The 26604-nt window shown below is 47.5% G+C and overlaps 1 protein-coding gene across 11 annotated transcripts in view; it reads left to right on the top strand.

The window, feature by feature from the left end:
• The window catches only part of CASZ1 (castor zinc finger 1), a 191411-nt gene that overhangs the window by 153672 nt on the left and 11135 nt on the right, over positions 1–26604 (top strand). For all 11 annotated transcript variants that reach the window (XM_041419870.1, XM_041419868.1, XM_041419866.1 and 8 more), the window contains 13 exons: positions 227–1067; positions 3625–3693; positions 8010–8100; positions 10138–10302; positions 13143–13315; positions 14038–14906; positions 16660–16801; positions 17936–17999; positions 20593–20753; positions 23722–23844; positions 24382–24717; positions 25421–25619; positions 26135–26306. In XM_041419870.1, coding sequence (XP_041275804.1) covers positions 227–1067; positions 3625–3693; positions 8010–8100; positions 10138–10302; positions 13143–13315; positions 14038–14906; positions 16660–16801; positions 17936–17999; positions 20593–20753; positions 23722–23844; positions 24382–24717; positions 25421–25619; positions 26135–26306 — 3405 coding nt within the window. The remainder of the gene's footprint in view (positions 1–226; positions 1068–3624; positions 3694–8009; positions 8101–10137; positions 10303–13142; positions 13316–14037; positions 14907–16659; positions 16802–17935; positions 18000–20592; positions 20754–23721; positions 23845–24381; positions 24718–25420; positions 25620–26134; positions 26307–26604) is intronic.

The raw sequence follows: 26604 nt of genomic DNA, 5'->3' as shown, positions 1-26604 counted from the left end.
AATTGATTTTCCTGGCATTGATGAACTCTTTTTATTTTACCCCAGTATTAATTACTTTTTTTTTTTAAACAAATTAATTTAAGAGTCATAAAACCTAACAAGTGAGCCAAACGTCAGTAGATCATGTTCCCCTCTCCCCTTCCTCCCCCCCCCACTACTAGTGCTGGTATGGGAGGAGAAGAAAAATCAGTGCCTTGTGTGAGCCTCTCCTCTGGTTTCGCTGCAGGGGAAGCTTCATCACTGCGGGATTACGCCGCCACCACCATGAACGAGTTCCTGGGCATGTTCGGCTACGACGACCAGAACATGCGCGATGAGCTGGCCCGCAAGATCAGCTTCGACAAGCTGAACGCTGCTACCTCAGAGGCCACGGCGGCTGCTGCCTCCCTCCCCGGCGAAGATGCCATGAGCAAGCGAGCCCGCTTCTCCAAGTACGAGGAGTACATCCGCAAGCTGAAAGCTGGAGAGCAGCTCTCGTGGCCCCTGCACCTGGCCAAATCTGAGGAGCTGGGCTCCAAGCTGGGGAAAGAGCCGTCCTCGGTGCTGGCACAGCCCATTCGCGTGCCGGGTCCAGACGCCTCCATGCTGACGGAGACCAAAGCCACTATCCTGCCACTGCCCTCTCCCAGCAGTTCCCAGATGCAGGGCCTGATGTCACGGGCCTCCAAATATGACTTCTTCATTCAAAAGCTGAAGACGGGTGAGAGCATCAGGCCACAAAATGGCAACACTTACAAGAAGGCCTCCAAGTATGACCTGGAAAATGTCAAGTACTTGCACCTTTTCAAGCCTGGGGAAGGAAGCCCAGATATGGGAGGAGCCATCGCCTTCAAGACAGGCAAGGTAGGCCGGCCTTCCAAGTATGATGTGAGGAACATTCAGAAGCTCACTCCAGTAAAAGCTCCAGTCCCCAGCCTGGCCCCTGCTTCCCTCACCAGTACCCCCAGCAGCACTCCTGTGGCCGGGCCAGAGCAGTCCATCTCATTGCCATTCAACACTCCTGAGTACCTGAAATCAACTTTCTCCAAGACAGACTCCATCACAACTGGAACAGTCTCCACAGTAAAGTAAGTGTACTCCCACTTTTCTTATCTAAGTACTAGTGAGGGATCATACCACAAGTCTGTGTGTGGTTCAGTGGGCAATTCCAAGTTCTTGCACTGTTAAATACCGCATTGTTCATGGGATGGTTCTCTTTGCTCTCTGTCAAAGTGCCTGCTCCTCTTTTACGCCTTACATCTGTATTTATCTGGTCTGCACCAAGGCTGTGACCTGCCATCAGCAGTCATAGCCATGAATCTGGAGTCCAAATGCTCCTGAGTTCATATGAAAGAGGAGGGAACATGGTGCTGTCAGCACTCTTAAGGTCAAGGTTGGAACTACTTTATTTTCTTCTCCCTCTGGTTTCCCAGGCATCTGGATGTGTGATTCTTGTTTCCATTTAACTCAAAGGCATGACTCTGCTGACTTTACTGTTAGCAAGATGAGGCTTTTTGTTTGTCCCAGAACTCAGAAGACATTTTGGTGCCTAATTCCCATCAATTTCCATAGGAGTTAGGCATATACCTACTTCTGTGGGGCCAGGCCTGTGTCTTCTCAATTTGCTTACACAAATAGAGGTGATTCAATTACCCCTCAGACTGGGCAAACTCATTAGCCCAATTACCACTAATAACCTCCTGCACATACATTGCCAGCAGTCTCTGCAGTGATACCATTGACGGAATGGAGGTATCTGAAGGCCTTGCCAAAGCTTGGATTACTTTTTAATGTGCCTTCCAGAGGTGGGAGCTGTAGAAGAGATACGTATGTACGTCAGGCTGCAGCAGGGAGGAAGGGAGAGACTTCTCCGCTTTCTTGTCATGGTTTGGGTTTACTTGTTTCTCACCCACTTTCCCTGATTCCCCACATGGAAGGCAGAGCCATGCCATGATACCTGTCTTCCACGTGAAATGGTTGTTCTATCAACTGCCTACAGGCAGATGGGGAGCTCCATGGTGAAGGTGTGTGGGAAAGGATAGAGGATTATTAACATCTGCATCTGCTCAGGACGCTCAGGGTCTGCTCAGGGTCCTGCTCAGGATGAACCTGTATGTGCTACAGATGACAGGCAGGGACTCCTATTACTTAAAAACACAGTGATGTAAATATTCCTGTAGACTCAGTGCCCTGTTGTGACAGGTGACTTGGTCCAAGACTCTGTGCCTGCAGTGTCTTGAGAACACTCAGCTGCCTGGGGCTCAGTCGCCATCCTAGAGCTGTGCCTAAGGGCACAAGCAAGATAAGCAAGCTTCTTATCTGCTGTGGTGTTGCATGGGATCCCAGTTTGTTTCCCTTTCTCTTGCTTGTGTCCTGCCTCTTGCCAGATGTGGGTTTGCCAGCACCATGGTGAGCCTTCCGCTGGCCACAGGACTTCCTCAACCAGGACATCATGATGGGACTGCAGCTGGAATGGAGGTGACCATGGCCTTCAACCTGGCACTTCCAGTGTCCTGATCACACACTGCAGTACAGAATGGGCTCTGGCCCCTTCTCCTTCAGACTACTCTCTAGATAGAAGCTTCCATGATAAAAGGCAGCAGCCCATTAACTGTGCTGGTGAAGGAAGTGCTGGCTGTGATATCTGGGCTGTGGCTTCCCATTCCCCGTCCCCACTGGGTTCAGTAGCCTGGCAGGAATTACCCTTTACTCTCACACATCTGCACATACACCCTTGCCATGGGTTTAAACTCTCTTAGATCCAATGCCATTGACCTGCCCTGAACTCGTCTACCTTCACGTGAGCTCTGTGTGAAAGTGTCCTTGTTTAAACCAGGGTGCAGAGCTGCCAGGAGGCAGAGTGGAGGTTGGGCACAGGCAAAGCACACAAAGAAGATGGTGTGCAGCCTGTCTGGAGGTGCACTGGGGTGGCCCTATGTCTTGGGGCTGGAGTCTGGCCCTGCATCTCATTTTCCCTCTTCCTGAACTCACTAAGGATGTTATTTTTATCTGCTTCCTAACAAAGTAAAATAATCCAGGCTTATGTGACACTTATGGGGTGTTTTTCTCATTGATTAAAATACAGAATCTGTCTGTTAGAGTTTTGGGCTATCTATGAAACAAAGAGGCATTTTAAGCCCCATCCAGGGGCTGGAGCCACTGTTCCAGTGCTGGTGACAGAGCAGAAGGGCTGCTGGCCACAGGGAAATGGGCAATAGCTCACAACGTGGCTGGCAGAGATACTCTTCTGCAGGTGAGCCAGGGGCAAAGCTCCCGTGCACACAAGGGCAGCACTGCCAGGTGCCTCAGAGAGGTGTTTGCATGTGGCCATCACTTTTTTGCATTTTTCTGTAGAAACAGAAAAATTTTTGTGGTTGGTCTTCTCAGTTTCTCCAACAAACTGCTCTGAGTCCTGCAGAGAGGGGACATGCAGGAAGGGTGGTAGACAGCCTGTGTGTTTCCCTGGGAAAAGAAGGTACAGGATTTGAAGGGCAAAGGGGAGGGAATTTAAACTTATGGGTGTCTTTGCTGGTACCCTTCCCTGGGCCCTCTCTCCTGATCTGTCAGTAGTGTGTGAGAGAAACAAGGAGTTTAAGCTGTGCCCTGTTCCTGCTAACCAGCTCTGCCCTGTGTGTCTCCCATTAGGAATGGATTACCCACTGACAAACCAGCCGTCAGCGAAGATGTAAATATTTACCAGAAGTATATTGCCAGGTAGGCAAAACTTTTGACTTTGCTGGGGAGAGGGCTGGGAGTAAGAAGATGGAGTGGTGGTGGGAGAGACGAGGTCTTGTGTGGATCAAGTGTTTAAACCAGACATTGGCACTTCCATTTCCCGTGGCATCTGTACTTGCTCTGTCCCCCTGCTTGGGAGAGCAGTAGCTCTGAGAGGTATGCAGTCACGCCAAGAGCATGCTTAGCTGCCTGGAGCTGTTAGACTTTGTGACAAATAGTGGAAAACTGCTTCACTGAAGAAGCCCAGGATTTAAATGGGAGTTCTGCCTCTTGGCTGTTGTTCTTTCTGTCCTCTGCCTTTTTCCTCTGCCATGTCTGCAGGAGGCAAGCAGAGATCATCTCAGCTCTGAGAATCTAGGCTAGAGAGACTTACAGGTGACTTGAGTTTAGGGAACTCTTGGCATCAACATGGGATGTTTATCCTAGAAAATTTTTGCAGCTCATTTCTCTGAGAAACCCTCACTGAATCAGGTGCAGAGTAGGGCACCTTATCACAGCTGTGGGCATGCTTAGGTCAGGACAGTGATGCTGAGAGGAAGCCCAAGGCTGTTGTGGTGGGACAAAGTGAGTAATGCCACAAGAGCCAGAGGGACAGAGGAGATGATTGCAAAACACCTTCCTGGTTTAGAACTCATGGCATAAAGGGTCCATCAGGCTTTGCCCCCAGCCAGTTGAATCCTCCCTCAGTAATGTGAGAAGGCTCCCAACAAAAGCCCCTTGTATCCAGACGGACACGAGGGAAGCAAGCAAACTCTTCTCTCCAGGGAAAAAACGGGAGGGTTTGCTCCCAGCACTTGGGCACTTATTAATGAAAGGGGAAGGGAGTGTGTACTGTGCTTTCCCACCTTACCAGAGCCAGAGAGAATCTCCTTGTGGGAGACAGTCAGCTGCTAGGAAAGTAAAGGGAACATTTTGGCAGGGAAAAAGAGTGGGAACAGCACTCTCCTAGCTCAAGAGTGGAACGACAAATGGCATAATCTCCTCCCTTCTGCCCAAATCCCAGATGTAGGAGAAGGGGGCAGAAAACCCCATGGGAAGAGAGGACAGTTGTGCTACCACAGGCAGCTCCTCTAGCAGCAATGCCTCAAGTGCATGTGGGAATTCACTGCCTCGAGGGACAGTACAGTATACAGAATATAGGAAGGAAAGCAGGGATTTAAACCACTCTTTGCATGGGGCAGGAGCAGCAAGCATCCTTTTATTTCTGAGATTGCAGGAATTGTAGGAATTGCAGTGGGAGAGGAGGTGGCACCTTTCTGTCCCCCATTCCCCTCTCAAGTAGGGAACTGTAAACACTTCAGCCCCATCCACTGCTTCTGGAGCTGTGCAAGCCCCTTTCCCTGGGTCAGGCAGGTCGCTGAGAGAGGATTGTGAGCTACCTCAGGGACACCACATCCTGCTTAAAAGGCTCCGCAAGCCGCCCGTTGCCAGCACAGCCACTTCCCTTCAATTTACACACATCGAAAAAAACAGTTTAAAGCCTTAAAATCAAGGGGTGGGGGGAGAAGAGACACAGCACTCTTATGTCTGTACTGCATAATTAGCTTAATGAGTTTGCCAAAGCCACTGCCAAAAGCTGCCCAGGGATAATCCATTCTCTCACACAACAAAACAAAACCTCTTACTTAGCTAGTTTGGGTTGGGTTGTTTTTCCCCCTCCTCCTCCCTGTATATTTATAATTAAAAAAAAAAAAAAGACCACAGAAAAAATTATTATTATTATTATTAGTGCCTCAGCAGATGGTGCTTCTGGCAGCACTTGCTTAAATATTTATTTCTGTGTGGGTTTCCTCCCCCCTTGTAATTGGGGTGGGTTTTTTTTTTCCTCTTTCACATCATCGTTACAGAGTAATGAGTCTGTAAACACTCTCTAAGCATGCTGACTTCTTTATTTATTATTTTTATTATTATTTATTTATCAACTCTTGCCAGATCAAGACTTTCTGGTCAAAGAAAAAAAAAGGTGAACCGATTAATGTAAAGGAAGAGGGAGTGAGTTGTTCTTGTGCAATTGCATCTGCATGTCTGTATTGACAACTTAGGAGTTTGGATTTGTATTTCAGTGTGAGGAGCTGGTCTGTGAGTTTCTTGTTTCAGGTGTGTGTGTTTGTGTCTGTTCATGTGCATAGAAACTGGGTATGTTTGAGTAAGTTCAGTGGTGTGGATGTACTGTAGAGTGTGTGCATATAAACGTGCTTGTGTGTATGTGTGTAAGTGTGTGGTGTGTAAGCTTTCCTGTTATGAAAAACCTAAACAGATGCTGCGCTTTAAAAATTAATAGCTTTGAACTGTTTCAAGTGTCAGAAGAAACACAGGATAATATAACCCTTTAGGAGCCCAACCTTGCACACTGAAGGAGCAGAATTTCCCCTTTGTGTGCTGGGTTTGCCACTTCCCTCCTTCCCCCAGCACACGGCTTGGTGGAACACTTGTTTCTCCCTTCCTGTGCTGTAGACACCACACACACCTTTCCGTGGCACATGGTAAGGAGGGTAGGAGTTGGAAGTGCTGGAGTGCTTGTTTAGTTGTTGTTTTTAAAACCAAGCCCATGAGTTATTTCTGCTAGGGTGCTTCAAGTAACTCCTCTCCTGGAGTCAGATCTTGTTGATGTCTGGCCCTTCTTTTACTTCTTTTACTGGTATCTCTGGTCACTTTGCATCCTCATTATTGATAATAATTTGAACTGCTTTGTATTTGTCAGCAAGGTCTGATTCATCCTCTTCTCTCTGCCTGGCCTGCACCGCACAGGTCTCCAGCCCTGCACAGCCCTTTGCTCTTTTTTCCCCACCACATCAGTGGAATGGAGAGGAAGCTTCCCACAGGGCATTCCTTTCCTTGAAGAGGTGGTGCTGCTGACATAAAGCCCTGGCCTGGCAGGACCAGTTGGTTGCTGTGCTGTGGAGCCACACATCCCTGGTCAGTGCCATGGTGGCTCTGGCAGCTGCCCTGGACAAGCCTAGCAGTTGCCCAGGCATTGAGCAGGAATCTCTCCCTCTGCTCTCAGTTCCACACCTTTGTTTGTGCAGCCAGCCCTGCTGTTTGCTTTGTGGTTTGTTTCTTCTCTGCTGCTGAGGTTTGTTCCAGTTTCTCAATCACCTGTTCTGACGTGATCCTGATTTCCTGCAGTATTTCTTCTCCTTCCCCAGGGAAAGGCATGTCTGCTCCTGGCATCTGTCCCTGTCTCCCTTTGTGAATGCTGAGGCAAAGAAGTCATTTAATTTTTTAGCAATGTCTATCTTTTCTGTCAATTAAGTCCCCTTTCCATCTCCTAGAGGCCCTGCTGTCTCCACAGTTGACCTCCTCTTCCTTACTGTGCTTCAGAAATGGCTTATTTAGTATTGCTTTTCATCTAGACTTTTTCTACCCCATAGCCTCGTGTTACCTCACCTTACTATGATCTGTAATTTTCCCTGCTCCTGCCCCATTCCTCAATTGCCCCAGGACACCCTCACTTCTCTCATTTTCCTTTTTTATCTGGTGCCCTTCCTCATTTCTTTCCCATGCCCTTTATCATAGGCACTCCTGCTGTGTTTAGCACTTAAGTGACGTGAGGAACCTTTGAGGAACCTTTGAGCAGATGGTACTTTATCTTTGAATGTTTCCCCTCTGAGTCCCCTTCTCTCCACTGCTTTTCCCTTTCAAGCTCTTCTAGGGTCCTCTAGAATATACACAAGGGAGTTCATTGCACTGATTACCCCATTACTGGATCATCCCCTTGTGCCAATTCCTGGTGTGTCTGTAGTCAATAAATTCTGCATACTGACTGTTTGTATGTAGGTATTACACGGCATTTCTGTCTTTCTGGTCTTTTTTGCTACCCTGTATGTCAGGAGTTTTCAGCTTGGCCGTATGCAGCTTTTCTGATATCCTACTAGGTGGGCTTATACTTAAAATTTAGAATCCATATTTGCCTAACACTTACTTGTCTCCTTCTGTCATGGGAGAAACTTGCTGGTGGGGTATCTAAACTCTATTCTAGAATTGTGTGGTGTTTAGCTCTAGGAACCCTCCTTCCGTATGCTTCCCCAAGTAAACAACTTAGATAACGGAGATGAATTTCGAGGGGAAAGACAGATTAGGGATGTACAGGACCTGCGTGATCCGGCTCAAGAAGCACCCTTAAATAGTGACAAATAAGCAGGGGAAGGCACAAGGGTCACCATCCTTGGAGGGGATAAAGGAGGTGGGGTTTAATGCCATAACCATGTGAGATGAAAGCAGCAACAGGACTTGGTTTATTTGTACCTTGCTGCCAGGACAGTGGCTTATTGTCTCTCCCTCTCTCCTGTTTGCAGGTTCTCTGGCAGTCAGCACTGTGGACACATACACTGCGCCTACCAGTACAGAGAGCATTACCACTGCCTCGACCCCGAGTGCAACTACCAGGTAGAGCAGCAGAACGGACGGGGGAGCGTCTCCTCCTGTGCTTGCCTCTCACGTGCATGCACGTGCCTTTGCACTGTGCTGCTCTGAAAGAGGACAGGATATGTTCTGAATTTAACAGAACTTTATTTTGCTCCCGTTTAACTCGATCTAATACCGTTTAACCAAACTCAGACCGCTACAATGAGGAGCTGAATATAGATCAGCTCAAGTCAGTGGGAGCTACTCCACATTTATATCAGTGAAACACCAGGAGCATAAATTGTGCTATGTGACAAACTGTGCCTGAAACTAGGGAATGCTGATCTGTTAGTCTGTCTCTTTCCCTCCTGCTGCCCGAGTGACTTTGTAGCAGCAGTATCTGCAACAAAACACCCAGTAAGACCAGCAGCGGTGTGGGATTTGTGGGGAAGGCACAGGGGTAGGAGTGATGCTGTAATTGCTGGGAGAATTGCCAGGGTATGCACGTCAAGCCAGCAGGTCACGTGCTGTGTTTGTTTACCCTTATCCCAGGTCCAGAGTTTGACACTGGCATTTCTGTGGTCAGGCTGATGCGTGAGCAGGAATCCCAGAGTTTGCCTCTGCCGTGCAGCAGACACAGCTTCAGCCCTGCCCTCGGAGACCTTTGGGTCTCATGGGGATGAGCCTGACCACAGCAGAGGAAGCAGATCTGGAGCTGCTGGGCTTGGCTGTGGGTTTCTATTGATCAAAGGAGAGTTTCTCTCCAGGATGCACTTACTGGTCCTTGCAGCCCAGCATCGAGTAATCAAGATGAGTCTATCCCAACTGTGACACAGATATCCCTGCACCAGAAAGAGAGAAACACAAAGGATGGAAAAACAGAAAAACCTATTATTATGATTGGCCTCATGATTATTTCCTAAGGAGTCTGGAAGCTGCTTGCAAAGGAGCTGTCTGGTCTCGCAGGGAATAAGGATTTAGGCTGCTTTTTAAAATGCAAATTATTTTATGGCTGAGATATATTTTAGAATAAGTAACGCTTTGTAATAAGTGGGCACAAATTAACAATGATTGGCAATAGCAATCCTGTATGTACGCCCTGGGAAATCATGGCTCCAGCCTCCGAGGGATTTCTGTTGAAATCTATATCCATATATTCCTGTGCCAATACCAATGAGATTGATCAGGATTGATATTATAGAAGGAAAGAGTGGAAGTGATAATCATTTGTTTCCTATGAGGCAGACTAGAAAAGTTGTTAAACATTAGAATACAGGCCTTTTCAATTACTGCTCAAAATAAATGGATATTGATTTCTTTTAAAAAAATCAGATTTACTTTCTCACCTTCAGTGGTAAATATTGATGTCTGTGGGAAATAGAAATAAAAAGCTTCATTTTAAAGGCACTTAGCCTCCTCTGACAGTGGGGTACCCCTTCATCGCTTCTAGCAGGTAGAGATTGAAAAGGATATTCTGGTCATACAGATTTAGCTCTGACCTCTATTTTTCTGTAGAAAAGCATCTTTTTCTGTGACTTGAGGAGAGTCTTATGTCCCTGTTTTCCTGATAAAACTATCCTACCTTCTAGGGGATGCAAGAGACTTAGAGTGGGAGGACAGTGTAAAAGAGCAAAGGGTTTTTCCCGATTTCTAGCCCGACATGAATGTGGCAGCCAGTGTCTTGCTAACCACTACAGTGAGTGACTTGGAAGCTTGGCTTAGTTGCTTGTAGGCTGTTCAGTTCACTGGTTTGCTTTCTAACTATAGCACTTCTTGAGATAGTAGCAGCTAAAATTATGTTAGAAGACCTGCAATCTTAAAGCTGCAGGGAGCAGATTCTGGGCATCACCCCAGTGTCATGTTTACTCTAGAACTTGTGTATTTACTTTCCCTTTACCAAGAAGATACATGCACACAAACTCCTCTTTAATCTGATTCTCTTGGGGTGATTACTGCCAAGCTTTCAACTCCTGGTCCCATAAGTTTATTAACAACAACAAAAGACACCCACCCTGCCCCCAGGATTCCTCACCCACTGGCATCATGCGTGTCTCTCTGTCTGTGTCTGTGTCTCTGCAGAGATTCACCAGTAAACAGGATGTGATTCGGCATTACAACATGCACAAGAAACGTGATAACTCCCTGCAGCATGGCTTCATGCGCTTCAGCCCCCTGGACGACTGCAGCGTGTACTACCACGGCTGCCACCTCAACGGGAAGAGCACTCACTACCACTGCATGCAGGTGAGTGTGCTGCTGCATGCAGGGGAGTGTGCCAGTGCATGCAGGGGAGTGTGTCAGTGCATGCAGGCAAGTGAGCCAGTGAATGCAGGGGAGTGTGCCAGTGCATGCAGGGGAGTGAGCCAGTGCATGCAGGAGAGTGTGCCAGTGCATGCAGGGGAGTGTGCCAGTGCATGCAGGCAAGTGAGCCAGTGCATGCAGGGGAGTGTGCCAGTGCATGCAGGGGAGTGTGCCAGTGCATGCAGGGGAGTGTGCCAGTGCATGCAGGGGAGTGTGCCAGTGCATGCAGGCGAGTGTGCCACTGCATGCAGGTGAGTGTGCCACTGCATGCAGGCGAGTGTGCCAGTGCATGCACTGAGCGCAGGAGCCGCTCCTCGGGGCTCTGTGAGCATTCCCGAGTCCTGGCCACCCAACACTCTCCTGTCAGAGAGCACGGGGCTGTCCTGAGGCAGAGGGGGGACATGCAGAGCCTGTCCTGCTCCCTTCTGGTTCGGGAGCCTCGTTGACAAGTCTGTGCCCTGTCCTTACTGCACTTGTGCCGAGCGTTGGGAATGGCAAAGGGAAGCCCCATTCTCAGGTTTTAGAAGCCTTGTCCATGCAGTGAGGCAAAGCAGGTCTCAAGGTTTTCTCAAAGTCTTGGACTTATTGAAGCCAGTCCCATTCTCTGAGACTCAGGGGCTTCTTTAATGCCACTGCACTGTCTCTACTCAAATCTGATCTGTCCCTCCCTTGAAACCAGACTTTCTTGTGGCACATCTACCCTTTAGCACTGGGTTAATTTCCTCCATAATCAATTTCTAAAATAATTAAACCTTAAAGTCACATATCTGCACTTAACACCCCAGGTTCTCCATGTCCTTTGCCGGTGGCACTCGTGTGTGGTGTAGGCTGAGAGCCATGTGTAAGGGCCAGCCAAGCTTCAGCAGCAGTGTAGCCAGAGCTGGAGCTGCTGCACAGGTGTCACTGTGATGCCTTCACTGTTTTAGACAAGAACACACCACATTGTTTGGGTCTTACCCTGATCATTCCTCAGGTTCAAAGGTTTGATGTGTACTCATTTTAGTAGAATTGTGGCCTAAACCATTGCCCTGAAAATGTGCAGTTACAAGCAGAGTGATCAGCCAACCCTTGGTGCCAGATTTTCTCGTCTGAAAAGTCAAGCTCACTTCCTGACCTGTCCCAGCAGTTTAAGACCCCAGTTAAAGTCACAAGGCCTTAATCACATGCTTAAATGCTTTGCTAGGATAGACTTCAGCATATGTTTAACTTGAAGCTTTCTGAAGTCAATGGGGCTTAAGCACATACTTAAATGTTAGGCATGCACTCAAGTTCTGTCCTGAATAGGGACTGGTTGAAGCATGTGCTTGCAGCATTTGATAAATTGGGAATTTCATGTGTCTTTCTCTTGAGGACATTTTCTGTTACCACTTCCATAATATTGACTATTTAGTTTCTTCAGTTGGGCAGGGTGGGATTTACTTGATTTTTTTTTTTAGAGTACAAGGAGTGCTTCACAGCGTTAAGCCACTCCAAGTTCAAATAGAGACCCTCGCTTACACAGCTATATATGGCTAATTCCATCCTGTGCCCACTGTCTTCCAGTAAAGTCATGCCCATGTAAGCAGTGCCTTACAGGAAAGGTGTCAGAATATAAACTCCCAATTAAAGAAAATACTGCTTAAATGGCAGAATTTGTGCCATCCATCACATGGGGTTTTTTTCTTTATGTCCATAATTGGTGTGGATAAAATTCAGTTAGTTGTTTATATAAACTGACATTTTTTTAGGCTTTCGCACCAAGAGCTGCATTGCAAATTATTCCTAAGGACGCTTTTGTTTAATTCTTTTTTTTAATGCCATGCAGGGCCTGTCTTTTTTCAAGGTGTCAGTGTGGAGAGAGAGAGGCTCTTTTATATTGGAAATAGCTGGAGATCCTTTTTATTTTTTTCTCTGGGTATTTGTCATGGGTTTTGTTATTGCCTGTTTGAATCAACCTGGGCTGAACTAAGGGGTGGTGTTTTCCTTCTCTTCATTTCTGAGATGGTGCAGGCATTGGCACATGTTGTGCTAGAAGAAAAGGAAAAAAATCCTCCCTCAGCAGGGCTGAGGACGTTTTCAGATTCCAGTGGGTTTTTACTCAATATGGCAAAGTTGCCCCGCTTTACCCAGAGGAAAGCAGGTTTTCAGCATTCCGTCCTCATCACAGCATTCCCATTCGCTGCACAAGTTTAAAATTATTGAAGTGGGAGTCTTGAACAGTGACAGGGAAAAAAAGTCACCAGTTTGCTAAAATCAGCTGAACATGGGGTTTAAGATTTGCTAGAATGAAACCGTTTATGACAAGCTCGAAAGACTGGTTGGCCTCATGTTGCATCAGCATGCCTTACCTCCCAGAAGGACTGGAGAAGTAAATAACTTATTCCCACTCAATTTTGTATTCCCCAAATAGATGAAATCCTACTTTGTCCTGTGTCACTCCAAGATAACAAAAAGCAACAGCATCTCTTAGTGTTCTGTTCTCTTTAAGAGCAGGAGCCCTACTAGCTGCTTCCCCAAGCAGGCATGATTATCTGGAGCTGGTATTTTATCCCTCCAGTCCTCCCTTTTTTTCTCACTGGTTCATGCCCAGAGAGTTGGTTTGTATTTGTTTTTTTTTTCCACAACTGCTCTATGCTCTATCAGTCTTTAGATTGGGAATTAAAGTGATGACTTAATACCCCTAGGAGAAGCACACAAATGGAACTATTAAATGTACGTTTGCTACTCATGTATTTATTGCTGCTGGTAATAATGTCAGGCTGTTAAACCACTGTGCTGATGACTCCTCTTTGGGCCCGGGGTAGGTGGGCTGTAACAAGGTCTATACAAGCACCTCTGATGTGATGACCCACGAGAACTTCCACAAGAAGAACACGCAGCTCATCAACGACGGGTTCCAGCGGTTCCGTGCCACGGAGGACTGCGGCACCGTGGAATGCCAGTTCTACGGGCAGAAAACCACTCACTTCCATTGCAGGTGAGACAGCAGGGAAGGGGAGGAGTCCTGCCTCTGAGCTCTGTGGTCTGTTTGCCTCCTTCTGCCAAGTCATAATTTCAGGAGGATGCACAGGGACTTGATTTGCCCTGCTGTGACCTTCTCAGTATTGCTTCTGGGAGAACTCGTGTAACAGAGTAGATGTGAATTCCAGGATTGTGCCACAGACCACTCTGAAGGCAGGAGTGTGATCTGAGGAGAGGATACCCACTGGAAAACAGAGCCAAGAATAATTTGGGAAAGAGACCACAGTGCTCTTCAGAGTGCAATTGTAGTCCATTAATACTGCTAATGGCACTTCCATGGTAGGGTTCTCTCCAGGCAGCTCATCCCTTTTGGGGCCAGACGTAGCCTTCTGTACACAACTGCTCTTCTCTTGATTTCTTAGGTTTTCAGGAAGAGTAGGAAAGCACAGTTTGTACCTTAGTCCCTTTTACCAGCCGTTTTGTTGGAACTTTTAGTGGAGGGTGCCTGTATTCCCATGTTCTGTGGTAGTTCCACAGAGTGGAGTGAGCTTCCCAGCCCTCCCACATGGCCGCAAATCTGCTGGCCTGGGTGTCCCAGGTTAACCCAGAGGCAGCTCCTCAGCCCCTCTGCAGCTGGGGCAGTTGTCTCATTGCAGCCCCAGCCCTTGTCCTAGAGGGAGGTGGGAGGCAGCAGCTCTGCCATCACAGCCAACCACCCTCTCCTCGATGCCCTTGCAGGAGACCCGGCTGTACATTCACCTTCAAGAACAAGTGTGACATTGAGAAGCACAAGAGCTACCACATCAAAGATGATGCCTATGCCAAGGATGGCTTCAAGAAGTTCTACAAGTACGAGGAATGCAAGTATGAGGGCTGTGTCTACAGCAAGGCCACCAACCACTTCCACTGCATAAGGGCAGGCTGTGGTTTCACCTTCACCTCCACCAGCCAGATGACTTCCCATAAACGCAAACACGAGCGCCGGCACATCCGGAGCTCAGGAGTGCTGGGCCTGCCTGCCTCACTCCTGGGCCCCAAGGATAACGAGCAAGAGGAGTCCAGTAACGATGACCTCATTGACTTCTCCGCCATGAGCTCCAAGAACTCCAGCCTGAGTGCCTCCCCGACCAGTCAGCAGTCTTCCGTTTCTCTCATCGTCCCAGCTGCGCCCTCCTCTGCGGCTGAGCTTGCTTCCTCACAGGCCGCCAAGTCTGCCAACAGCATGACACCAGCCACAAAGATCTCTGGCCTGCTTTCCCAGGCTCTTCCTAGCAATATACCCTTGGCCCTGGCACTCTCCAACTCAGCACTTCCTGGAACAGCTGGATCCTTCTTCCCCATCATCCCCAGTCGGGTCTCTACACCACTTCCTGCCACCTCGGCTAATCTGATGACTGCTGGTTCTTCTGGCAGCAATCCAGCATCATCTGCTCCTACAGATTCCTCATCCCAGGCAGTTTCAGGATCTGGTGAGCCAGTGGCTACTTCTTCTCCTGCTCCAGCAGCCTCTATAATGGAAAGGATCTCTGCTAGCAAGGGATTAATCTCTCCTATGATGGCCAGGCTGGCAGCAGCTGCACTCAAGCCCTCTGTGGCACTTGAAGCAGGTGAGTTACCTCATCAGTTGTGATGGTCAAGGGAGGCAGAGCAGGGCCTGGTGACTTGGAGGAGAGTGAATGAGAAGCCACCCAGTTGTCCGTGGGACTGCAGTTGGGAAGGGGGTAGAAAAAGAAAATAAATGGGAGAATGAATTTGGTTGGGTCTAATTAACCCTTGAGGAAGGCAGTCTTGGCAAGGTTTCCTGTGGAGCCTGGCTACGCCCACATGGCCAGAAGAGAGGCAAGAAACATTTCTGCCCATGAAGGGAGGAGGCTCTTACCAGATCTGAAGAGTGTTGCCGTGTGTAATTTGTTGTGGGCTGAAAAGAGAGAGGCGCTCTATTGAAAATAGAAATGAAGAAAAAATACCTTAGCCAGTACTTGCAGGCTCTACTGAGACTGTGTTGAGCGTTAGCTAGGCCTGGTGTTGATGGTCCTGTAGCCCATGGCCAGTTGTTTTCCTGATCTGGGGGCTGTTCTGTGCTTCAGCTTTGTAGTCCCAGCTGTGGGTTTGGGGCTAGCATTGGGACAGTCCTTTGTGGGCAGTTCTTGCCGGCTGTGCCCTCTCCCCGCGCTGCGTGAGCGGGAGAAGATGGGACGGGGCAGCCCTGGGGCAGCCCAGCGCTCTTCCTGCTGCCAGGTCACAGCTCATTCCGGCACTGCCAGGTGGATGAGGGCTCCCAGGAGGGCACGGGCTGAGCCTGGCAGCGCCCGTGGCACTGGGCTGAGCCCGGCCCTGCCCTGGCAGCGCTGCTGACGGCCCCGGCAGCCCAGGAGGAACGGGGGAGTAGAGGGAAGTGATCTGATGAAAGAGGGAGGGGAACCTTCACATACTTTTAAAATTATTGTTTGAAAAACTGTTTCCTAAAGCAGAGAAAGGTCATTGAGGGAACTATTTTCCTTTATTTTTTAATAAAATGCCACTTGCTGTCTGAGAAGCAGCTCGCCGTCAGCTGTACTGCCGGAGGGTAAATTAATATTTTAGTCACTTGGGGATTGTGGAAAAAAGCTCTGCAGACATGTTTCTGTCAGCAACTTTTTTTCCCTCCTTTTTTCTTTGCCGTTTCTCCTAATTTTTTTGCTTCAATTTGTTCTCTCTCGTCCCTACCCCCTCCTCTTTTCCTCTCCTCCTTTAATTTGAATTCTTCTTTCATGGGCTCCGCACTACGCCTGCTCCCCAAAAAGCAGCGTTCTGTGGGGCGGTGGCAGGAGGTCGCGGCGGTCCCGTCGCTGTCACCTTGCATCGTCCCGGCGGGGCAGATGCTCCTGCTGGGCAGGCGCGGTGCCGGGCCAGCGCTGTCGCTACGGCAACGCTGGGACCGGGGACGAGCAAGGGGGCTTGACTAGCAGTCGAAAGCTGCCACATTGCCTCAGCATTAACAGAGTCTTTAATAAACGCTTAAGAGGCAGCCCCGCAAATTAGTTATGACAGTTTGTGCAGAGAATCAGGTCTCCCCCACGCTCCTTCCGCCCTTCTCCTTTAAAGGGCCCGTAGCCTGGACAACTTTGACATAATTTTGCAATAATTATCACTTGAAGAATTTCCACGCTGGAGTGGACGTCAGAACCCATCATGTCAACTTGGCAATAAACGCTGACCAGCAATCCCAGTACTTCCCTCCCCCCAACACTTTTTCTTTGCTTTTTCCACTTAGGCACTGATGCCAATGATTTAACTTACTTATTTGCTGTTGTAACCTCGTTTTAGACCGATGTTTTTAATTGTTTTTTTGCACTTCATTTCGCTGTATTTCTCGAGCAGGTAATGGACAAGCAGCCCCTCCCGGACGGTTCAATCCAGTGCAGGTGAAGCAGGAGCCCGTGGAGGCCGTGGGACCGACATCGGCCCCCAGTCAGGACCCCTTGCAGGAGCACAGCTTGGACCTGAGTGTCAAGGACCACGGGTGAGAGAAGTGGGCAGGCAGGAGCACTCAACACTTGCCAGCATCAGGCTTTGGGAAGTTTCTGTACCTGTGATTCAGGAGGGCACAGCATGTTGGTGAAGGCAGCTTCACAGTGGTGGAGTTGAACACCCCAAAACTGAGGCAGGCAGGCTCACTCTGCTCCCCATTCTCCAGGTGTTTTTTTGGGCTCACAGGCACCTGCTGGCTCTTCAACAAGAGCTTCACTTCTTCTGCTCCCTCGTGAAAACCGAGCCACTGGCAGAGCTGTTTTCTTGTGTTTAGTCCTCTTGTGAGTTGCTGACTGAAACTGCTCCACTGCCACACCTCAGCACACTCTTAGCAGCAGCATTTGCACTGCTGTAGTCTGTCGAATCAGGGCTAAGGGAAGCACATTCCAGAGAATGTGGGCACACAAAACAGCTGGGTGTCAGGCTCACTCTGCTCCGGGTCTGGGATATGCTTGTGCAGGTGTGAATGCACCTATCTCAAAGCGTGTGTCCCACCTGCCCAGCATCTCTGCTGAGAGCAGGGGTGTTTGGGGATTGTGCTGTGTGGAAAAAGAGCAGAGGAACTGATCCTGGGGATAAGTGAGCTCCACTTTGACCTTTGTATCCATTCCTGTCCGTACCTCCCTTAAGCAAGCCTCCCTTTGGGAGTCCAGCACTTGGAGCCAGCTGCAGAGATCCTAAGGCTGCCTTTCAGGGCAGGATTGTGCCTTGCCTCCCTTACTGCCCAGGGGATCCCTGCCCCTGGCAGCATGAGCCTTTGTCAACATCCCCCCTGCTTTTGTGGTATTTTTGTGATGTTTCTGAAAATTCTAATGGGATGAAAGGGTAAAACCTGAGGGAGGTCATGAGTAACAAATGAAGTGTGATGGAGCGGGCACCGGGGGAAGAGGTCCGGGCCATTTCATAGTTGAAAGATGTAAATTCTGCAGACCTGAGACCCTCTTTCTGTCCCTCTTGGCTGTCACAAGTAGGCGAGTTTGGCCTGCCCAGGGGAGGGTTGGCATCATTCTTTTCCCCTGGATGTAGTAGGTGAGGAGTGGGGCAGCCTGAAGGGAGAAGGATTAATCTCAGCGCTCACAGTCCCTGTGCACATCTTAACTAAACCCTGTTGGTTTGTGTGTTTCAGTAATGAATCAAATGGCCACACAGTCTCAGCAAATTCATCTCTTTTATCCTCGCTTATGAATAAGGTAAGAGCCATCCATCAAACGCCTTTCATTCCCCCCACCAAGAGAAATTAAAGCTGCGATAGCGGGGAAGGGGGGGAAGAGATGCGTTTGTTTTTTAATGTTTTGCCTCTAATAAGATGAGTTTGTACCATTTAAATTTTGAGACCATTTTTCATCGGGTATAATTTCAGAGCCACTGCTTACGAATTAATTTAATGAACTGGCTGAAGAAATATATTGCCGCCTCTGACACCTTTTTTTTCCCCATCCTTTCTAGACAGAGGAGGGCTCCAAAAGCTTTTCTTTTCTTTTCTTTTCTTTTCTTTTCTTTTCTTTTCTTTTCTTTTCTTTTCTTTTCTTTTCTTTTCTTGTGGGGGTGGGGTTTGGTTTTTTAGTTTGTTTTGGTTTGGGTTTGTTTGTTTTGTTTTCAGAACCTGGCAACTTCTCTCTCAGTTCCCTTTTATAGTTAATTAATTTTTTTTTACTTACATAAAAACATTCTGCTTCATTTCGGAAGGGAGAGAATAATCTATTTTTATGAAAGAGAAGAAAAAATTAGAAATTTTAAACCAAAATCATCAATTTCTGTCTTTCTGGTGTGAGTAATGGTGTCTAACAGAGTCCCCTTTACTGTGTCCTAGAATATTTTAGATGATGCACAGTTTCTTTTTTCTTACTTTTTTGTTAAATTATACATCATCTCAAATGTATATTTCTCTTTCACATGATAAATTCTCCTGTACCAAGATTAATTTTGCAGCTGTATACAACTGCTCTAGAGATCAGGGCACCCTTTGAGCCGTGCTTTAATATTCTGCAATGTGATAGGTTTTATAGGCATAACTATTGCCATCCCCTTGGCTCTGGGTGTTACATGCATCAAGGCCATATAACCCTCAAGAGAGGGCAAAGTGACTTTGCCTGGTAATCTCCCACCTCCTTTCTTTCTTATCACTGTTTTTCTCTGTGTTGTTTAATTTCTGCATTTAGCCTTATGTCACTTTTCTCCTCCATTGGCTTTCTGTTACACTGGGGTTTTGATTTTCCCCTTTAAACTTAATTTCTTATTTGTTTCTTTGTATTGTCCCTTTAGTGTTTCCAAATATGCAGGTCTTTCTTTAGTGAGCAAATGTGTTTAGTAGCTCTGCTCTCTGGGGTCATGAGTCATTCTGTAGGTCCCAGATCAGGGAAATTCTCTTTCAGTGGAGACTTCACTTCAAAATCTCCAGGATAATATGTGATATAAGTGTATATTTAGAAAAAAGCATTTCTTTGTGTGCAGTCTGACATAAGGTTCTCAAAGTTGTGCAATGCAAATGTAGCACAGGTGCAAACTAGGAGTCAGGTTAAAGGACTGGGATTAACCAATGAGGTAAAGCAGCAAAGAGTAGAACCCACTGTGTTTGATGGAACCAATTCCATGACTAAAGATTGCAGAGTCAAGCTTAGTTTGCTCAGGAACACATCACACTTGCTTCTTCCTCCTGCTGCACACAATTGCTGTCCATGGGGGGATCCTTCATTGTTTTTCTAGGAAAAAGAACAGGAAAAAAACTTTACAGAAATGGAATTACCAGTGGAAACACACGACCTGAATTTCTGACTCCAGCCATAAAGAGTTGCAGTCTCCACGCAGCAGCAGGGGCTTTACCTTCGGGGGGCATTAAGAGAGCCTCAAATAACCAGGATTCCTGAAGCCTATTGCAGTTTATTTAGGGGGTTGTCAGGCTTAATTAACTGATATTTATAAAGGGCTTTGAGACCCTCAAGTGGGTGGAGTTTCCAGTGCAAGTATTGGGCCCAGTCCTGCATTTTGTTCAGGCTGTGAAATTCACTGTTGTTACTGGAGGTAATTGAGAGCACAAAAGAGAAAGACAAGAGTCTAGGAAATCAGGCATTTATTCTGAAAGAAAATTTTCCCTGTAGACAAGCTTGAGTAACTTCATTTTTCTATCCTGCACATTTTACACCTGCACCTCTAAACCTGCTCTGTGTAGATTCTATTTGAAGCCTTTCACACAATGCAAGTGCTGCTTCGTGGAGGATGTGTCCATTTAGCACAGAGAAGTGACACCATTTTATTACTGAAGTTAGTAAGAATTTTCCAGGAACTTTTGAGAGAGAATTTTTCCTCAGTTGAATGAGATTTTCATCCTTCTACCCCTCACACATACCTGGTAGACACTTTAGAGGAGACGTCCTTGTGGCTGGGATCAGATGACTGAAGAAACTAGAGTTTACCAGTTCTAGCACCAGCAACTTGTAGGAGCTACACAGGGCTGTTGCTGTTGAAGCCCACAGGCCTTTTCCTCAGTCAGAAGGGGATGTCTCTCTTCACCTCAGTTTCCTCGTGGATGAAGTAGACGTGATGCTTCATTACTCTAACGAGATCCATGAATAAATATTCAATGGGCACCTGAGTGCTTCATGATGGTTGGGTGGAAGATGCAGAAGAGTGAGGTGTTACTAACTTTTGCTGATGCAGTTGGAGCAGCCTGCACAGACTTTTTGTCTTCTCTTTTAATCTCTGGAGACACTGCTGTCTGTGGGACAGTCCTGAGGGTGGCTGTGGCTGTGTGCTGGGCTTGATGCAGTGCCTGTGTTCTTGTTGCAGATGTCCAAGACCAGTGCCAGCCTTGGCAACCTGCTGAACATTAAGACAGAAGGTGAAGGCAGCCAGGCTGGGGCTGGGGAGCCAAGCCAGTACTTGGGCAAGGCAGTGAAGGCTCTTGTCCAGGAGAAGCTCTCTGAGCCATGGAAGATGTACCTGCGCCGGTAAGGAGGGCATGGAGCTGGGGAAAGGGGAAAGTGCTTCCTTTGCAAAGTGTCTGCCTCACTGAACACAGAGTTCTGTTGAGTGTAAAGCCTGATTCTGTCAGACACTGATCACCTGGAGCACACTTAGCCCTCGGTCGTCCCTGCCTGCACCAGGTGCTAATGTCTGCTAGGAAATACCTGCCCACACAGAATTATTTTGCAAAGGGGTCTTGAGAACCAGATACAAGCACAGATCTTCATGTAGTTCTGTTATCCTGGGCTTCACCTTAGGCTCCTCCTTGTGACCCTGCAGTGCAAGCCAGGGGACCCAGAGTAGCTGTGCTCTCAGCTCTGGACCTGAGTGACACCACGGCCACTCACAGGCCATGGGTGCCTTGCCGTGCTCCCTGGGCATTCCAGCTGAAAGCAAACAAGTTCTGGGGATGTAGAGGCATGGCAATAAGGAAAAGGGTATGGCAGCTGGGATGATTTCTGCTCCTTTTGTTGCAGGAAAGGAGACTCAAAAAGAAAATGGAGCAGATACAAAGCTCACCCACATACAGACACATGCACATACATGCCCAGACAGACACGTGCTTTGAGGGCACACAGATACACCCAGGCAGACACAGAGGTTTGTGCTCTGACACAGAGAGTCACCTACAAATGCCAGTGCACACTTGGGAAATCAAAGGCTTTAATGGGGAACACTAGAAAATCTCCTAGTCCATCAGCCCCTGGCTGGTGTGAGATCCTTCCCAGCAGTGCATTTGCATTTTGTCTGCTGTGGTTGTGATAGTGCCAGGCAGCGTGCCTCTTTTCTTGTCTCTGGGAGCATTATTCTACCACCTAGAAAGTTTCAATGTCACAACCTTTTCCACGGTGTGCTGCCTGAATTCCACTTCTTGGAGCTTTGTTGCAGCTCTGTTTACATCTCCTTGACCCATGGCAGATCATTCCTCTCTGCAGCTGGAGTTCAGCCCCTTCAGACAGTCCCAGACTTCCAGCATTCCATTTAACCAGGCTCACTTACCTCCTTCAGTCTCACTCTGGATTGGTCCCTGGTGCCTGCAGGTCCTGTTGCTTTCCCTTGCTCCCTGGATGGTGCAGAATTGCCCCCCTGCCCACAGAACAAGCTTCCTGCCCCCAAACAGGCAGCTCAGAATGTGTTTGTATCTGCACAGAATAATGTACAGTACCATGGTTATCATCCTCTGTGACACAGAATTGCTTTTAAAGTTGTTCAGTGAGTCCCCAGTGTATAAAACACCCCACACACAACATTTGTTGTGTGTTTCCAAACATGATTCTCCTGTTCTGAACGTTCCCCCTTGTCTTGCCAAACCTCTCTGTGCTCTTTTTCTCCTCTTGCACTGGTATTGCCACCTCCTCCCAGTTTAGTATCTTTGTGAATTTCATAAACACACTGTTTACTCCTAGATTAGTAATTAAGATGTTAAATAAACTCAGACTAACCCAAGCCCTCCTCTGAGCACTCACACGATGCCTCCTCCTCCCAGCTCAGTGTGGTGCTGGTTGTCATCAGCCTTTGTTTATGGTCCCTCAGCCAGTTTCAAGCCATGAGGTGGCATTACATCCAGGACAATTGGAATTAATTCTAAGCATATGCAAGACTGAATCAAATGCTTTACTAAAATCCAAATATATTGCATCCCTTCATCCACTAATTTTGTAATTCTATCAAAAAAAGCAATTAAATTTGTCTGGCAAGATTTATTCTTTATAATCCTGATGCTGTTTATTGCTCGTGGTTCCTTTATCCTCTAGATGTTTAATGATTTTCTCCTCCCTCTTAATATTTGTTCCATTACTTTACTGGAAGGAGAAGTTAAGGCCAGAGGTATGATAATTGCCAAAGATGACTTGTCTTTTCTTTTTCCCCCTCAAAGAAACTGTACCTTGACTGTTTAATTTCTTTTTTTTTCCACTTATGTAGTACCTCCCATTTCTCTATGGCTTAAAAACCAGCAAATGGTAATGTAATCAGTTTGGGAGTTAATTTCCATTGCACTTCAGGACATACATCATCCAGACTGACTGATTTGTGCATTTCTGTATTTTTCGAATGAGTCCCTTTATCTGCTCTTCTAGAAGATCTTCACTGCATCCCAAATTCTCTGCTTTGTCTTTAGTTTTCTCATCCAAAGCAAATTTTATAATGCAGCCATTCTTGATTCATCACCTCCCTTTTTGTGGGAGGCCTTCTTTCTAGGTTCAACACTTCTTGTCTCTGATGAAACAGCCCCTTTAGTTTGCAGTAACGTGGTTTCTTCTCTTACCCCACAATTGCTTTCCTTCCTCTTCTCCCTGCAAGCCATGTTGTATATCCACAGACCTTCCTTCTCCAGTACAAGTTTTTTCTCTTTCCTTTGCCCTCCCATTGGTGAGAGGTCCCTCCTGGGACCATACAGGCTGCTGTTTGTTTCTTGCTTTCCTGCTCATCAGAGCAACCGTAGTTTGTTGTACCTTAATTATGCAAGATTCCCTTGTTAAGTTTCAAATCCTTCCTGCCAGTGTTTCTTACTTGTTTTCTTGATTCCCTGTGATTCTGGGGTTTCCTGCATTTGTGCTGCACTTATTAAGTCCAGAGGATCTCAGCAGTGGCTGAGCAGTGACACCACGCTGAGCTGGTTTTGCTCTCTTGGCCGTTTGCTCCAGGATAGCACAAGACACATCTTGGAGACCGTGGTGGGTTTTGCTCTGGGGTTTGCAGGCAGGGCTGTTCTGTACATCAGGCATGGTGCTGTGCAGTATTTCTGCAGTCCAGGCTGTAATTGCTGTTAGAGGATGCTTCATCTCTCCCATCTGAGAGATACCCTCATAGCCAGGGGTGGATTCTGGATCTAGAATTACTGTTGTTTGTGGGAATGCTAATAGAGTTGAAAAATGCAGAAATAATGTGTGTTCCAGCTCCACTTCTCTCCTGGGGCCTTCCCTGAGATGTCTGCTTGTGTGTTTTGGCCAGGTTTGGCACCAAGGATTTCTGTGATGCCCAGTGTGACTTCCTCCATAAGGTGCATTTCCACTGTGTGGTGGAGGAATGTGGAGCCCTCTTCAGCACCCTGGATGGAGCCATCAAGCACGCCAAGTGAGTGGAGAGCAGAGGAAGCTCTGCAGTGCACACTGCAGCCCGAGACCACCCCGGGTTCCTTTTCAAGGCAATGGAATGTCCAAGTAAAGAATGAGCAAGGGCCTCAGTGGCCATGCACTTGCCTGAGTCTGAAGGGGTTGTAGGGAAGGAGATGTTGCAAATTTTAAGACAGATCTGCTGGCATGGCTGGTCTCTCCTGTTGGATGCTTCCCTGTGGTTCACTGCAGGAAAGGTCTGGCTTCTCCCAGCAGCCCTGGGAAGCTGCCCCACAGCTGATCTCAGTGACTGCAGTGATTCTGGGGTTTCTCTAATTTTAACATGCTTTGGCACCTGTCTCCACCCATCCTAATGATTTCCCTTCTCTTCAGAGATGATTTAGGATGGCCCTAAATCTTACCCAAAGTCTGCAGAGCCCCTTTTAGGATTTATCCACACCAATTTGTTTACAGGCTCCTGCCACATTCTTGTTGGTGTTTAATCAAATTACATGAAATGGTCAAGAATTTATGTCTGAGCTGGTATCTTGTTTTGCAGTTTTCACTTCCGAACTGAAGGTGGAACTGTGAAAAGCAACTCTGAGTCTCCCTTCTCAGCTGCTACTGAGAATAAGGCTTCACTGGCCCCTTCATCACCATCTGCTGCTTCTGCCACCATGGCCAGTGCTCCTGCCCTTGACGTGCCCACTCCAAACCCAGCTGCTATGCCCTCTGCTCCCACACTACTTGCTTGGAAGCAGCTGGCTTCAACCATACCCCAGATGCCTCAGATCCCAGCATCAGTGCCTAACCTGGCAGCTTCACCCTTGGCAACGACTTCCCTGGAGAATGCCAAGCCTCAGGTCAAACCTGGATTTCTTCAGTTCCAGGAGAAGTAAGTTTTAGCTACCATTTGTCTCCCTCCACCCTCCCCAGCCAACCTTTCCTCAGAGCTGCAATACCACACTTCTGTTCAGCCACTGAGAAACCTGTCTAGAAAGTACTCTGGGCTTGACTTCATGGAAAAATTACTTCTGTGAAGTCTAGGAAGTACTTCAAGGTTTTTGAGTGCATCTGAGAGCACTTTTAGGCATGAGTTTAGAAGATAAATAAATTTGTTGATCTATCTGTCACTGATCCCTGTTTTATCCCTTGCAAGAGCTGTGCAGAAATACAGGTATCTTTGCAGTGTGTTTGACAGTGAAGGGTTATTGGGCCAGAAATTCATGCACTGAGTGGGGGGTGGAAGGTACCAAACCCATTAGCTGCTGAGAGGGGCAGATCAGGGGAAGCCCTGGCATCTTGCAGTGGCCACGCTCAAGAGTTGTGTTTCCTTTGAACTTTAAATTGGAAAAGTGGCCCTCAAGAACCCACTGTGCTGTGTTCTAATAATCCTAACCAAGAAAGTGCAGTAGTTGGGTGGAATTGTAGTAATGTTGCCAGCCTCAATTCCCCTGAAGAGGAAGGTGGCTATGGGAAATCTGTGGGCCATGTTTGGAACAGAGGCTTCAGCTGGGCTCCCCTTGAATTAAATCCTGGCAAAGAAACAAATGTGTGAAATGAGTGAAGGTGATGATTGGGTTTTGGATGTATTCCAGTGATCCCTGCTTGGCAACAGACTGCAAGTACGCCAACAAATTCCACTTCCACTGTCTCTTTGGGAACTGCAAGTATGTGTGCAAAACCTCTGGCAAAGCAGAATCCCACTGCCTGGACCACATCAACCCCAACAATAATCTGGTGAATGTGCGAGACCAGTTTGCTTACTACTCCCTGCAGTGTCTCTGTCCAAACCAGGTAAGAGCCATCCCAGAGCAGTGTTCTGGCAGGGCTGGGGAGAGGGAGATGAAGGATCAGCTAGACTGACTCTCCAGCAGGAAGTGAGGCTGTGTGTGGCTTTCTTGGCATTACTACAGAACCATGGAAGTCATAATTATGTGGTCTGGAAAAAACATTTGGTTCTTATCAAATGGGAAATCATGATGCTTTTGTGTATTTTTGACTTGGGTGAAGTGGACAAGGGAATGAGAAGAGAGAAGATGACATACAATAAAAATCTGTGATGAATCCAAGCCCTGAGGAAGCTTTGGGATATCTCAGTGTAGAATAGTGTATTACAGAGTACACAACAGCAACGTAAAAGGACTCGAGAGGGGACAAGGTGCATGGCAGGTTGTGGAAGGTAAAATGGGATGTGGAGCATCAGTGCAGGCCCCTGTGGCACATCAGAAGGGGCAGCATCAGCAGCAGGCAGTTGAGGGTGCACTTGCTCTGGCCCTGCCTGAAGCAGCATGCCTGTGTGCTCCCCCCAGCACTGTGAATTCCGGATGCGAGGGCATTACCACTGTCTGCGTCCCGGCTGCTACTTCGTGACTAACATCACCACCAAGCTGCCCTGGCACGTGAAAAAGCATGAGAAGGCAGAGAGAAGGGCAGCCAACGGCTTCAAGTATTTCACCAAGCGGGAGGAATGTGGCAGACTAGGTGAGTTTTGCTCCGTTTCTCATGTGGTGTGTCCCATGTCCAGGCCAAGAGTGCCGTAAGTTAGAACCTGCAAGTTATGCCTAAGAGGTATTTGGTCATTAAATCACCAAACAAGAAAGGCAACAAAACATAAAGCAGTTCCTGGTCTGTCTGGTTGAAGTGTGTTTTCACAAACAGACCCAAGGTAAATGTACTATGCAGAATTGTGTATATGAATTTGTCTGGACATAAAGCTTCCTCATTTTTCTTCTTTTTTATCTAATTGTCAAAACTTTTTTTTTTTTTTGCGGGGGGGGGG

This window comes from Onychostruthus taczanowskii, unplaced genomic scaffold (assembly GCF_017590055.1).
Source record: "Onychostruthus taczanowskii isolate IOZ18803 unplaced genomic scaffold, ASM1759005v1 scaffold61, whole genome shotgun sequence".
In the NCBI taxonomy this organism is placed as follows: Eukaryota; Metazoa; Chordata; class Aves; order Passeriformes; family Passeridae; genus Onychostruthus; species Onychostruthus taczanowskii.
This window is presented reverse-complemented; position numbering and strand designations above follow the sequence as displayed.